Genomic DNA, 13,286 nt, shown 5'->3' with positions numbered 1-13,286 from the left:
CATCTCTTACTTCTATCAAAAACACAGAGGGGGGAAGAAGGGGAGAGAATGGCCAATAGGAACATGCTAACACTGACGCCCAGTGATATATCACCTTGGTGGCAAAAAAAAGATCACATATATATATGTATGTATGTATGTATGTATTTCTATAGATCCAGGTAACACATACCAAGCCCCGCTGATGAATGGAATTACTTCATTGTCACAAACACACTTGTACAAAATTTTAAAATACAGAATCCAGTGGTCTGGGAGGTGGCGCAGTGGAGAAAGCATTATTGGACTCTCAAGCATGAGGTCCTGAGTTCGATCCCCGGCAGCACATGTACCAGAAAGATGTCTGGTTCTTTCTTTCTCTCTCTCTCTCTCTCTCTGGTTCTTTCTCTCTCTCTCTCTCTCTCCTCCTATCTTTCTCATTAATAAATAAATAAAATGAAAAAAAAAAACCACACCTCAGAATCCAGAGTCTCCATCTCCTGTATGAACAATGGTTAAGAGCCATGCTTTGCAGAGAAAGATGCTGCTTCCTCACGGAGACTCCGCACACGCAGAGGCCCACAGACAGACAGACAGACAGACAGACAGACAGCTGTCGGCTCATCTTACAAGGAGAATAAGCATCCAGCCGACTAGCGCTGGAGTCACGCCCGATTCCCAGAATCCTCCTCAACACGCAACCCAGACCTGAAGCCTCATACACTTTCTAGTCCCGGCTAGAAATAAACCCTGCAATGGTTTCCACTTCTATTTAAATAAACAAAACCTGACAGAACCGTATCTAGGGCTGGGGAGATACCATATGGTTGTGCAAAATGATTTTTTTTTTTTTGCCTCCAGGGTTATTGCTGGGGCTCGGTGCCTGCACTATGAATCCACTGCTCCTGGAGGCCATTTTTCACCCCCATTTTTGTTGGCTTTGTTGTTGTTATTGCTGTTGTCATTGTTGCTGGACAGGACAGAGAAATTCAGAGAGGAGGGGATGACAGGGGGAGAGAAAGATAGACACCTGCAGACCTGCTTGACCGCCCGTGAAGCGACCCCCCCTGCAGGTGGAGAGACGGGGCTCGAACCAGGATCCTTGCGCTTCGTGCCATATGCGCTTAACCCACAGCGCTAGCGCCTGGACACCGAAATACGATTTTGATGCCTGACACTCAAGAGGTTCCAGGTTCAATCCCCAGTACCACCACAAGCCAGACTTGGGCAGCGCCCTGGTTAACAGAGCTAACAACAACAACAACAACAAGTTTTTCAAAACCTCATCTGGAGAACAGTTTTCTAGAAACTCCCTTTTCTTCTTTGTCCTTGCAATCCACCTCCACGAATGGCTGCTGTCGGACTTAAGATTAAAGGTGGCACCAACTGCGAAGAAGGCAGAAGCTGTTAGTGGACAGAGTGAGTCTCTGGCTTGCTGGATGTTGCTCCTTTGAAGCGGCACACAGTGTCACCCTCAGCGCGGTGAGGGACTGTGAGAGGGCGGCCCACCTTACTGAGGTCTCTGGCCGTCACGGTGTCGTCATCCCGGCAGGGCAAGCGGTGCACGAAGGCCAGCATCTGGTACTTGGCTCGGATGAACTCTGCCTTGTTGGGGCTGGTTCGGGGACAAAGAGGACAACGGTGAGTGCGCCTGCAGCTGTGGCCCCCCGCCCCCCGATTTTCAGACTGCAGGTGAGCAAGGACCCATGCCCCCCGCCCCAGAAGAAAACGACCCGCAGGGGAATGCGCCTGAGCGTGTCTGCCAGTCACTGCAGCGGCCGGGCCACCCAGGACCTGCAAGCCAGAGCCGCTCTCGGCGCCGGCCGCCTGTTGGCTGCTCAGGGGGGACAGGCCGTCTGGCGAGGAGGCGACCCAGAACTCAGATTTCTGGTCCGACTGCTTCTTGTTCAAGTGTCTACGCCTAGCTCTGATGGTATCTCTGCGTCCAACCCCGAGCTTCACACTGGAGACACTTACTGACTCGGGCTGGGCCAAAGCACCCAAAGGAGCTTGGTCACAGCAGCCCCGCAGCAAGGCGCCCGGCGCACGGGGAGGGGTGTCCCGTGCGCTGCAGAGAAACCAGCGGCCCCACGCGGCACTCACTGCACTTTATCCTGTGGGTTGGCTTTCCGCCTCCCGCTCATGAGCGACGCGGGGTCCAGCAGCGAGTGCTCCCAGATCGAGTTAGCGCCGTTGTTGTACAACGTTTCCACCATCTGCGAGCACACAGCAAAAGCCACATGGTGAGTGCTTTCCACAGATGGACAGCAGGACACAGCTGGGCTCGCAGTGACGGACTCCGTTAGTTACCCTGTGACTCACAGGAGAAAGGGGCAGTAACTGCAGTGGGAAGTCCTGCGTGGGGTTCCGGCCCTCTCTCACAGTGACAAACAAATCTTTACAAGAGAACAACAAAGTGGAAAAGAGGACCCTGCATGTAAGATTCAACTTCAGGGGCTGGGGAGATAGCATAATGGTTCTGCAAAAAGCCTTTTACACCCGAGGCTATCAAGTCCCAGGTTCAAGCCCCAGCACCACCATCAGCCAGAGCTGAGCAGTGCTCTAGTCTCTCTCTCTCTGTGTATTTCTCTCATTAAAGTAAATTAAACATAGCTAAAAAAATAATAATAAAATAAAGTTAAGATTCGAGTTTAACCAGTAAGATAACTCAAGCCCCAAATGGTTTGGTCATATTCTTACACTAGTTCCGAGATTGTTTCCGTTTTTTGTTTTTTTCCCCCTCCAGGGTTATCGCTGGGGCTGGGTGCCTGCACTATGAATCCACCGCTCCTGGAGGCCATTGTGCATTGTTATTGTTGCTGTTGTTGGGTAGGACAGGGAGAAACAGAGGAGGGGAGAGAAAGACACCTGCGGACCTGCTTCACTGCCTGTGTGAAGTGACTCCTCCCCTCCCCCCGAGGTGGGGAGCCGGGGGCACGAACCAGGATCCTTGTGTGGCTCCCTGCGCTTCACCCACCGTGCTGCCACCTGCCCGCCCGGCCACTCCCTTCCTTTTTGCCGCCCGTCTTACTGGTGAGGCTCACTCCCTGCACACTCGGCCTCTCCTGGCAGCCATTTCTGTCTGTTTGCTTCTCTTCTCATTTGTCTGGTTCTTTAATAAATTTTTTAATATTTATTTTCCCTTTTGTTGCCCTTGTTTTTTTTTTTTTTTTTTTTTGCTGTTGTTGTTGTTGTTATTGCTGCTGTTGTTGTTGGATAGGACAGAGAGAAATGGAGAGAGGAGGGGAAGACAGAGAGGGAGAGAGAAAGACAGACACCTGCAGACCTGCTTCACCGCCTATTTGTGTTTGTTCGATATAAGACAGGGGAGGCAGGTGGTAGCGCAGCGGGTTAACTGAAGGTGGCACAAAGCCCAAGGACCAGCATAGGGATCCCGGTTTGAGCCCCCGGTTCCCCACCTGCAGGGGAGTCGCTTCACAGGCGGTGAAGCAGGTCTGCAGGTGTCTGTCTTTCTCTCCCTTCTCTGTCTTCCCCTCCTCTCGCCATTTCTCTCTGTCCTCTCTGAAAACAATAACAGCAATAATAACAAGGGCAACAAAATGGGAAAAAATGGCCTCCAGCAGTGGATTTGTAGTGCAGGCACCGAGCCCCAGCGATAACCCTGGAGGCAAAAAAAAAACCAGCCCTGGGCCCCAGGGCAGTGGCACACCCTGCTGAGCGAGCCCCCAGACCCCACCTCAGGGGAGAAGTGAAGCAGGTCTGTAGATGTCTCTCTCTCTCTTTCCCTCTCTCTCCCAATTTATATCTGTCCTATCAAGTTAAAATAAAATTGAAAAAGATAAGCACTAAAAAAGGTCATAAATATTTTTTCCTTTTAATTCTGGGTAGAGACAGAGGGAGAGGAGACAGCACAGCGCTGCTCCACGGTCCATGAAGCCTCCTCCGGGGTGGGTGCTCCCATGTGGTGCAGGGGGCTTGAACCTGGGTCCTCACCGTCAAGTGTGCGCTCTCCTGGGTGCGTCATCTGGTCCCTAAGCTGACATTTAAACCTCGCAAAGTCTCAGGGCCTGGTTCTATGACACAACCTGGGATCGGAGCAGTCTGAACAGCTGTCACTCACTTTCACGGGACAGTAAACTGTTAGAAACTTCGGAACCAACATTTACAAACAAGATCTATTTCCCAGTGTTAAATCTGTTTCTGACGCTAGTGGAGAAGAGTCTCCCCCCAGGGCTCCAAGCCCACGGGTCTGGCCCCTCAGTTTCCCCAGGTTCGCTCATCCGGGGCTTACTAGCTGCCACAGACTTAGCGGAGCACGTACTCAGGACAAATGCAGGCAAAACACATGCCTCACCCGGACCTCCGACAGAGCCAGAAGAAAGTGGAGCCCAGTGGTCCGGGAGGTGGTGCAGTGGATAAAACACTGGACTCTCAAGCATGAGGTCCTGAGTTCAATCCCCAGCAGCACATGGACCAGAGTGATGTCTGGTTCCTTCTTTCTCTCTCTCTCTCTTTCCTATCTTTCTTATAAATAAATAAATAAATAAATAAATAAATAAAAGTGTACCCCAAAATGGAAGTGCAGGTGACAGCACGCTGGGCCCCCAGACAAAACAGCTTCTACTTAACATTCAGTGAGTGCTAGGTGTTCAGTCAGCACGCGTTAACCGAGTGTGGTCTCTAGTGGCAAGACCTTTGAGAAGCTGAAATCAGTTGTTTCAGGAGGCTCAGAGGTGTCCCAGCCCCGGGTCTCATCAAAGGAGGAAAGAAAAACATTCTCGAAGCTTCAGCTGGTGGTCAGGGGCGTGAACGGCAATTCTGAGGCGGTAGCGTGCAGAAACATTCATCAAGGCACTCGAAAAAGATGGACTGGTTCAAAAACATTCTACAAAGTCAACAGCAGTGGGGCCAGGCAGTGGCGCACCTGGTTAAGCGCACACATTACAGAGAGCAAGGACCCGGGTTCAAGCCCCCGCTCCCCACCTACAGGGGAAAAGCTTCACAAGTGGTGAAGCAGGGCTGCAGGTGTCTCTCTGTCTTTCTCCCGCCTATCTTTCCCTCCTTTCAATTTCTGTCTCTATCCAATAAAAAACAATGTATCTTAAAAAAAAAAAGAAGGGGGTCAGGCTGTAGCGCAGCAGATTAAGCGCACGTGGCGCAAAGCGCAAGGACCGGCATAAGGATCCCAGGTTCGAGCCCCTGGCTCCCCACCTGCAGGGCAGTTGCTTCACAGACAGTGAAGCAGGTCTGCGGGTGTCTGTCTTTCTCTCCCCCTTCTCCATTTCTCTCCGTCCTAACAAGGGCAACAAAAATGGAAAAAATGGCCTCCAGGAGCAGTGGATTCATAGTGCAGGCACCGAGCCCCGGCAATAAAACTGGAGGCAAAAAAAGACAGACAGACAGACAGACAGACAGACAGAAAGAAAGAAAGAAAGAAAGAAAGAAAGAGGAAAAGAAGACAAAGAAAAAAGAAAGTCAGCAGTGAAGACCCTGGAGAACACTGGGTGACTGTCTGTCTCTGGCTGGGCTCTGGAGGTGGGCTTCCTGCTGGGAGGAAGACCCCTCCCTCAGAGGGGGACTCAGTGGCTGTGTCGCAGTGCCGGGCACAGCACCTCCCCTCTGCCAGGGTCGCCACTGCTGCGGGCGGCTGCAGGAGCCCCGAGCCCTTTACCTGCAGCAGGGTCGGCGGCCACGGCGTGTGTCTGAGGTGCCGCACCTGCGAGATGTGGCGCCCCAGGCTCCGGTGGACCCCGCAGCACTCATCGCAGATGAACGTGCCCCTGTTCACCGACGCCCAGGAAGGATCTGCAGAGGAGGAGGACGTGTGACGCGGGGTCGGGGGGCCGGGGGGTCGGGGGGCCGGGGGAGGGAAGCTGGGAGGCCCCCGCTGCTCTGCCGGCTGCCACGGCGAGCCCACCGTGCCCGGCTGAAGCCCCCGACAGGCTCGGGCCGCAGGTGTGGTCCTCCTGCGACCTAGCAGCCTTTGCACGAGAGGCCAGTTAAGGGATGACGGGCCTGGGGAGCCGGCGTATGGTTTGCAGAGACCCTCATGCCCGAGGCTCCGAAGTCCCGGGTTCAGTCCTCTCTGCACCGCCACCACACGCCAGAGCTGAGCAAAGCTCTGGTAAAAACAAACAAACAAACAAACACCTGAAGAATCATTTCAAAGCCATGGTCACAAGTGGCAAGATAACATAACTGGGACAGTGAAGGGTTCTCGGAGGGTCACCTCCAGAGTCAGAAGCCTCATAAAACCTCCAGGTTGTTACAGTCATTCAGACGCATGCGGAGACCCAGCCTGCAAACACACCGACAGTCATGAGTCACTTTAAATAAACCACTTGGCCCAATCTTGCTACTGATCTGGAAGGAGAGGAGTTGTAATCATGGTGGCTTCAGAGGCGAAGATGTAAAATTAAAATGAGTGGTCTGTGCATGTGCGTGTGCGTGTGCGTGTGCGTGTGCGTGCGCGTGCGTGCTCACGTGTGTGTGCACCAGTGTGTGTGTGTGTGTGTGTGTATGTGTGCACGCACGTTCGTACAACATTTGTTCCTGTGAACCCACATGGAGCTTCATCAGCCTTTGAAATAAGAAATGCTTCCCCTTGGGAAGCCATAAGCTGAATTCGCACTCAGACAGCGCTAACGAGACCCAAGGAAAGGCTTTCCACGTTTCATCAGACTCACAAGCCGGTGACAATAGGTGCCACTCAGGCCGCCTGGTCCAAGGGTTCAACTTTAGCCTGCTTCAATTCCACAACCATCTGAAATGCACGCACACCGTCTTTCCCATTTGCTAACTGTCTATGCAGATCCTTTCCAACCATATAATGAAAAGTTATGGGATTCCAATCAAAGGCACATTCTTGGGAGTCAGAGTGTGGTGGTTAAGAGGGTTGGCTCTGGCGACAAGCCGCCCAGAGCTTGAACCCCGGCTCTGCCCCTGCCCCCCTCCCCCCCCCTCCCCCCCGCAGCCCGAAAAACACAGTGGAGGGCCAGGGAGAGGTAGCACAATGGTTCTGCAAAAGACTTTCAAGCCTGAGGCTCCGAGGTTCCAGATTCAAGCCCCAGCACCACCACACAAGCCAGAGCTGAGCAGGGCTTTGGTGGAAAAATAATCAACAGGGGCTGGGGAGACAGCATATGGCTATGCCAAAGGCTTGTATGCGGGGGCTCTAAGGTTCCATGGTCAATCCCCAGCATCACCATACACCAGAGCTGAACAGGACCCTGGTAAAAATAAATGAACTCCTTAAAAATCAAAACAACAAGGGGGGACTGAGAGGCGGTCCCGTGGATAATGTCCTGGATTCCCAAGCATGAGATCCTGAGTACAGCCTCCAGCGCCACGTGTGCCACAGTGCTCTAGCTCTCTCTCTCACTAGCAAATAAAATATTTGTTCAAAGACTTACGCATTTATTAATGACAGAAAGAGGAAGAGAAGGGTGAGAGACAGAGAGAGAACTGCACTCCAGCATACGCCGTAAAGGGACAAAAGCCTAGAAGCTGGGATATCACCTCCTTTCCACTGTGTCACCTCCCAGGCCGCATAAATAAATCCTTAAAGGGGGGTGGGGTGGGGGGTGGGGTGGAAATCTGTGTACTCACTGGAAAAGTGAAGTATTTACTAACATGTGATCACGACACATGCTTACTCCGAAATAAATCAGAAACAAATCGATTCAAGAAGCGCGCAAGGGCCTGAAGCCAGGTCAGCGGCTCAACGGCAGAGCCGGAGCTGCGGGCCTGGAGCCTCGGGTTTCTTCCCCGGCGCCACGTGCCCCAGCGATGCTGCTTGTCTCCCCTCCTCGCTGTCACGTGAATTGTTCTTCCCTCATACAGTGAAGCAGAACAAATAAATAAAAAGCACAGGCTGGACACATCAAGATAAGGGACCCCCATGGCTGGCCTGGAAGTAGGTGGAGGGTCACAGCCAGGACTTGCAGAGCGAGGTGAGATGGTGGCCGCTCACAGACTCGGGGATCCTGGAGGAAGTTACACGGGGACAAGGCACCCACAGCCAGGCTCCTGGCCGGCTGTCTCCAGGGCACTGCGGGCCAGAATCCAGTCACAGAGCATCAGGGTGTTAACGACAGGGCAAGAGCGAAAGCAAATTCAAAGGCGGACAGCCGGGGCCCACGGTCTGAGCAGATCACAAAGGAGAGACCTTTACCTCCGTGCGCGTGAAAGAGTTCAGGACACGCCTGCCTTCCGGGAAGACGGTCTCACCCACACCTCAGAATGGCAAAGTCCCCGCTTCTAAAGGTAACGCACACACTTGGCAGAAAAAGCTGCGGGCTCCTAGCTGCCAGCCCACAGCACACTTCAGGGCAGCCTAATTATGCTCAAAACAGGAAGGAAGTGACTCAGGTCTCTGCAGAGCAGGCCCGAGAGACGACAAACCCCATACGATGGGAGGGAGAAGGCATCTGCGATGCAGGAGGACGGCACAGGGTTCAGGGCGGCGGGGGGATGGGGGGGAGCCCCTTTCCTGCACCCCCAGAAGCAGGACGGCACCTTCACAGAGGAAGTCTCACCGTGGACGCCTGTGGGCCACGCACAGCACAGAGAGTTCAGCTGAAGACGGGCAAGAAAAGAAGGAAGTGGGATAAGTGACATTTTCCGAGAACAAGATGGAGTCTGGAGTCTGTCGTCCTAAGCTCCTGCGGCCGGCTCTCATCTGCAAAGGCAACCGGCATGCGCGCGAGCACATGCAAACACACATGCATACACGCACACACACGCACATGCTCCCCAGGCCAGGAACCAGCCTGACTTATCCCAGTGCGACTCGCGACTCCACATGACTGGGGACAGTTGCAAAGAGGCTGTGCGCTGACTTCATGAGGATGGGTGCCGGGTGCCAAGGGAGCCATCCTACCTTGGAACCACGTCCAGGTCCCAGCAGATACACGGGGGCTGGGAGGTGGCCCAGGGACCCACCTGTCAACTGGGTCCCAGCCGCAGGGGCAACTCTGCAAGTCTGAAGGTGCCACCTGGGTGGGGTGGTCCTGCCCCCTTCAGGACCCCCAGGTCACTCCAAGGCCCCTCCAGAAGCCCCCAGGACCCCGTGCCCCAGCTGCCCGGATGCCCATGCCCGGCGTCTGGTATGCGGGCTGTAATTACCGCCCCAGTTACAGATGCAACTTGCAGCTTCCAACCCAAACCGGAGTGCTATGCCCCCCACCCCCACCCCACACACCCTGGGTGGACACCCTGCCGGCCCCCTGACCCCTGGTGGATCCCCCGTCAGCTGCCCCCCATGTAGCTGGGACCCAGGCTGCTGTGACCCCCCCCAGTACAAATGGTGTCTGCAGTCCCCCCACTCGGGCTGGGGTCTGCCCCTGGGGGTGTGGGGAGGAGGGGTGACACCTGCAGGCTCCGGGGGTCCCGGGGCACCTGCCTGGCTGGCACTTCCCGAGCCCCTCCTCGGGGGAGGCTGGGGGCACCCCGGGGGGAAGCTGGAGGAGCTGGGGGGGTTGGGGGGACCCTCAAAAGGGGCTGCAAGGTCCCGGGAGAAACTAGAGGACCCTGTAGGGGGCTGAGGGACCCTCAGAGAAGGCTAGGGGTCCCGGGGGGAGGCTGGAGGGACCCGGAGGGGACTGGGGAGACCCAGGAAGAGACTGGGGGGGGACCCGCAGGGTGCTGGGGGGACCTGGGAGAGACTTGGGGTCCCGGGGGAGGCTGGAGTACCCCGTAGGGGGCTGAGGGACCCTCAAAGGAAGCTGGGGGTCCTGGAAGGGACTGGGAGTCCCGGGGGAGGCTGGGGGGACCCGGGGGGAAGGAAGCTGGGGGGACCCGGGGGGAGGCTGGGGGACCCGGGGGGAGGCTGGGGGGACCCGGGGGGAGGCTGGGGGACCCGGGGGGAGGCTGGGGGACCCGGGGGGAGGCTGGGGGGACCCGGGGGGAGGCTGGGGGACCCGGGGGGAGGCTGGGGGGACCCGGGGGGAGGCTGGGGGTCCCGGGGAGGCTGGGGGGACCCGGGGGGAGGAAGCTGGGGGACCCGGGGGGAGGCTGGGGGGACCCGGGGGGAGGCTGGGGGACCCGGGAGGAGGCTGGGGGACCCGGGGGGAGGCTGGGGGGACCCGGGGGGAGGCTGGGGGACCCGGGGGGAGGCTGGGGGGACCCGGGGGGAGGCTGGGGGGACCCGGGGGGAGGCTGGGGGGACCCGGGGGGAGGCTGGGGGACCCGGGGGGAGGCTGGGGGGACCCGGGGAGGCTGGGGGACCCATAGGGGGCTGAGGGGCTCTCAAAGGAGGCTGGGGGTCCTGGAGGGGACTGGGGACCCTTAAAAGGAGGCTGGGGGCACCCGAGGTGGCTGGGAGATCCCTAAGAGCGGCTGGGGGACCCCGCAGCGCAGCCCCCCCCCCCGCAGCCCAGGACGCGGCGGGACCGACGGAAGGCGGCGGCAGGGCGGCGGCTCGGGGACAGGCGGGCGCGGGGACCCCCGGAAGCTGCAGGGCCCACCGGAGGGGGCGGCCCCGGGGTCCCTCGCAGGACGGGCCCGGACGGCCACTCACCCGGCCCGCTGCAATCGGCGCACACCTCGCTGCTCCGGAGCCGCTTCGACATGGCTCCCGCCTCCCACCGGCCGGGAAGCAGACGACCCGGGTCGGCCAAAGCGGCGGCGGCGGCGCTTCCGCTCTAACGGGTCCCCGCCGCAGCGCTGGCGGCCGCACCTCCCCTCCGCTCTGCCCCGGCCCAGCACGCATGCGCGGGCAGGCGCCCCGGGGAGACGGGCGAGTCACATGACCGGAAAGGGCACGCTGCCTTGTCGCCATCTTGAGTGAGGGCAGCTCCGGGTCCCAGCATCTCCTGCGTCCTGTCCCTCTGCCTGAGTCTCTCTGGCTGGAAGGGCTCTACTCACTAGTTAATGCCAGGAGGGTGATTCCACATCTAGTAGCCAGAACTCTGCACCCACAGCCTTCAGGAGGCCATCAGTAGTAGTCCATCCATGGCGTGACTTGGTTCATTCATTTGTTTGATATATACTGATGGAGCCCCAGTGATGTTGTGTGCCTCCCCTGCTTCCTTCCAGATACCGGAGTGACCGCAGACAGCAAAGAACACAGAAAAGGGCTGGCCGGGTGGAACTAATTTCTGACTGCAGAAGATCTACAGGAAAATAAGTAAAATTTTTTTAAAAAAATGCTAAGTTTCTGATTGCAGAAAATCTACAGGAAAATAAGTAAAAGAATTTTTTAATTTTTTTTTTTTTTTTAAGGCTGCAATCTTAGTCTTAAATGAAAAGAAAGAAGATAGTATGGGATCTGCCTCTAGCCCACAATTTGCATTTTTAGGACCTCAAACCTAAAAGTCACTTTTACAGTCTTAAATGGTTGTAAAGAAGAAAGAAAAGAGGAAGAAGAATATTCAGCAGAACTCAGATGTGACCTACAGAGCTAAATACTTACCATCTGGCTCAGGATGAAAGGGATAGCTTTGCAGAAAAATGTGCTGTGCCTGCCCCACAGTTGCCACTCAGTACCAGTAGAACCTATTATTTTTGGTATTGCTGTTATTTTTCTAATTCCAACTTGGTTTTTGTTTGTTTGTTTGTTTGTTTTGTTTTTGGCGGACAAGACTATGTAGGCTAATTTACAAGGTGGTTTGTGTTGGATCCAATGAAATGAGATTAATCCATGTGTTGAGGAGAAAAGGTGTGATCAGAATGGCAATGTTTCATCTTGGATGGAGCGGAAAAATGTGTTAAGTGAGGTCAGCCAGAAAGAGAAGGATGAATATGGGATGATCTAACTCACAGACAGAAGTTGAAACACAAGACCATAAGGGATAACTCTAGGCAGAACTTGGCCTGGAGTTGGTGTATTGCACCAAAGTCAAAGACGCTGGGGTGTGGGATGATGATGATGATGGAGGAGGACCTAGCGGGGGTTGTATTGTTATGTGGAAATGTTATGCGTGTACAGACTATTTTATTTTTTCATTTTTATTTTTTAAAACATATTTATTTGGGGGCCAGGCGGTAGTGCAGCAGGTTAAGCGCACGTGGCGTGAAGCGCAAGGACCGGCATAAGTATCCCGGTTTGAGCCCCTGGGGGGGTGGGGTCGCCTCACAAGCAGTGAAGTAGGTTTGCAGGTGTCTGTCTTTCTCTCCCCCTCTCTGTCTCCCCCTCCTCTGTCCATTTCTCTCTGTCCTATCCAACAACAATGACAGCAACAAAATGAGAAAAATGGCCTCCAGGAGCAGTGGATTCTTAGTGCAGGCACAGAGCCCCAGCGATAACCCTGGAGGCAAAAAATAAAATAAAAAATAAAAATATTTATTTATTCCCTTTTGTTGCCCTTGTTGTTTTATTGTTGTAGCTATTATTGTTGTGGTGGTTATTGATGTTATCGGAGAGAAATGGAGAGAGGAGGGGAAGACAGAGAGGGGGAGAGAAAGACAGACACCTGCAGACCTGCTTCACCGCCTGTGAAGCGACTCCTCTGCAGGTGGGGAGCCAGAAGCTCGAACTGGGATCCTTACAAACTATTTTATTTCACAGTTGACTAAGAAAGTAACAAATAGTAATAATGGCAATGACTAAAGATTATGTTTAACTGTGCAGCAAAACCACTCTGATCCCCATCCTCTCAGGCACTGTCTGGATTTGAGGTGATTTGTTGAGAGGAAGAGATATGGCGCCTGCCACTGTGGAGTTCTCAGACTGGTGAGGTTGGAGAGCTGTTCAGTAACTATGGAAAAGGAGATGAGGTCTCACAAGCCTTCTGAAACAGAGAGAGTCCTGCGGGAGTTCTTGGCAGCACTGGTCTCTAGTCCACTTCCCTGTTTCTGTTAAGTGTAGTGTGGGGAGAACCACAGGATTTCCACATATTCTGAAGCCTGGTATGGGTGCCATCCTAATACCCTTGCATCTTGCTTTGGTTAGCGGACTCACAGACCTTCTAGACTCAACACGTGTGGAGAATGGATTAGGCCAGGAGTCCTGAACAGCTGTTGTTGCAGGCATGTGAAGTTAGATGCCTTCGAACTCTGCGCAGTTCTGTGGTCTAGCTGCGAACAGCTGTATGGGCAGCCAGCTCAGACTGTTGAGCTTGGAGTCTGTAAGTTGGCTTGGTTCTTCATTGAATCAAGGAGGTGAAGTGTATTAAGTCGAATCCCAATTAATGAACTATATGTTTGCGGTCTGCAGTCAGGCCTGGGTCTTATTAAGTGATCTTTCCAGCCAAGAGGTTAGCATTTAAATAGTTAGTCGAATGAGTAAATAAGTAAGTAAGTGGCCCAGATGTGCGCTAAGCCACCCATGTTACTGCTGACAACATTGAACTATAACTTGGTTCAGAGTGCAGGTAGAAGCAAAATTATCGAAGTGGCTCCCTGCT

At 54.7% G+C, this 13,286-nt stretch overlaps 1 protein-coding gene across 13 annotated transcripts in view; it reads right to left on the bottom strand.

Moving 5' to 3' along the window:
* GIT2 (GIT ArfGAP 2) overlaps window positions 1-10,758 on the bottom strand; it is a 51,124-nt gene extending 40,366 nt beyond the window's left edge. For 6 of the 13 annotated variants that reach the window (XM_060192569.1, XM_060192573.1, XM_060192572.1 and 3 more), the window contains exons 1-5: window positions 10,460-10,758; window positions 8,478-8,517; window positions 5,612-5,745; window positions 2,083-2,195; window positions 1,489-1,594 (exon numbers count right to left, since the gene is read on the bottom strand). In XM_060192569.1, coding sequence (XP_060048552.1) covers window positions 1,489-1,594; window positions 2,083-2,195; window positions 5,612-5,745; window positions 8,478-8,517; window positions 10,460-10,720 — 654 coding nt within the window. In that variant the 5' untranslated portion in view covers window positions 10,721-10,758. Of the gene's footprint in view, window positions 1-1,488; window positions 1,595-2,082; window positions 2,196-5,611; window positions 5,746-8,113; window positions 8,406-8,477; window positions 8,518-10,459 lie in introns of those variants that run through there. The other 7 variants (XM_007525238.3, XM_007525240.3, XM_060192571.1 and 4 more) reach the window with 4 other exon arrangements.
* Between the last annotated feature and the right edge of the window lie 2,528 nt (window positions 10,759-13,286).

This window comes from Erinaceus europaeus, chromosome 6 (assembly GCF_950295315.1).
Source record: "Erinaceus europaeus chromosome 6, mEriEur2.1, whole genome shotgun sequence".
NCBI lineage: Eukaryota > Metazoa > Chordata > Mammalia > Eulipotyphla > Erinaceidae > Erinaceus > Erinaceus europaeus.
This window is presented reverse-complemented; position numbering and strand designations above follow the sequence as displayed.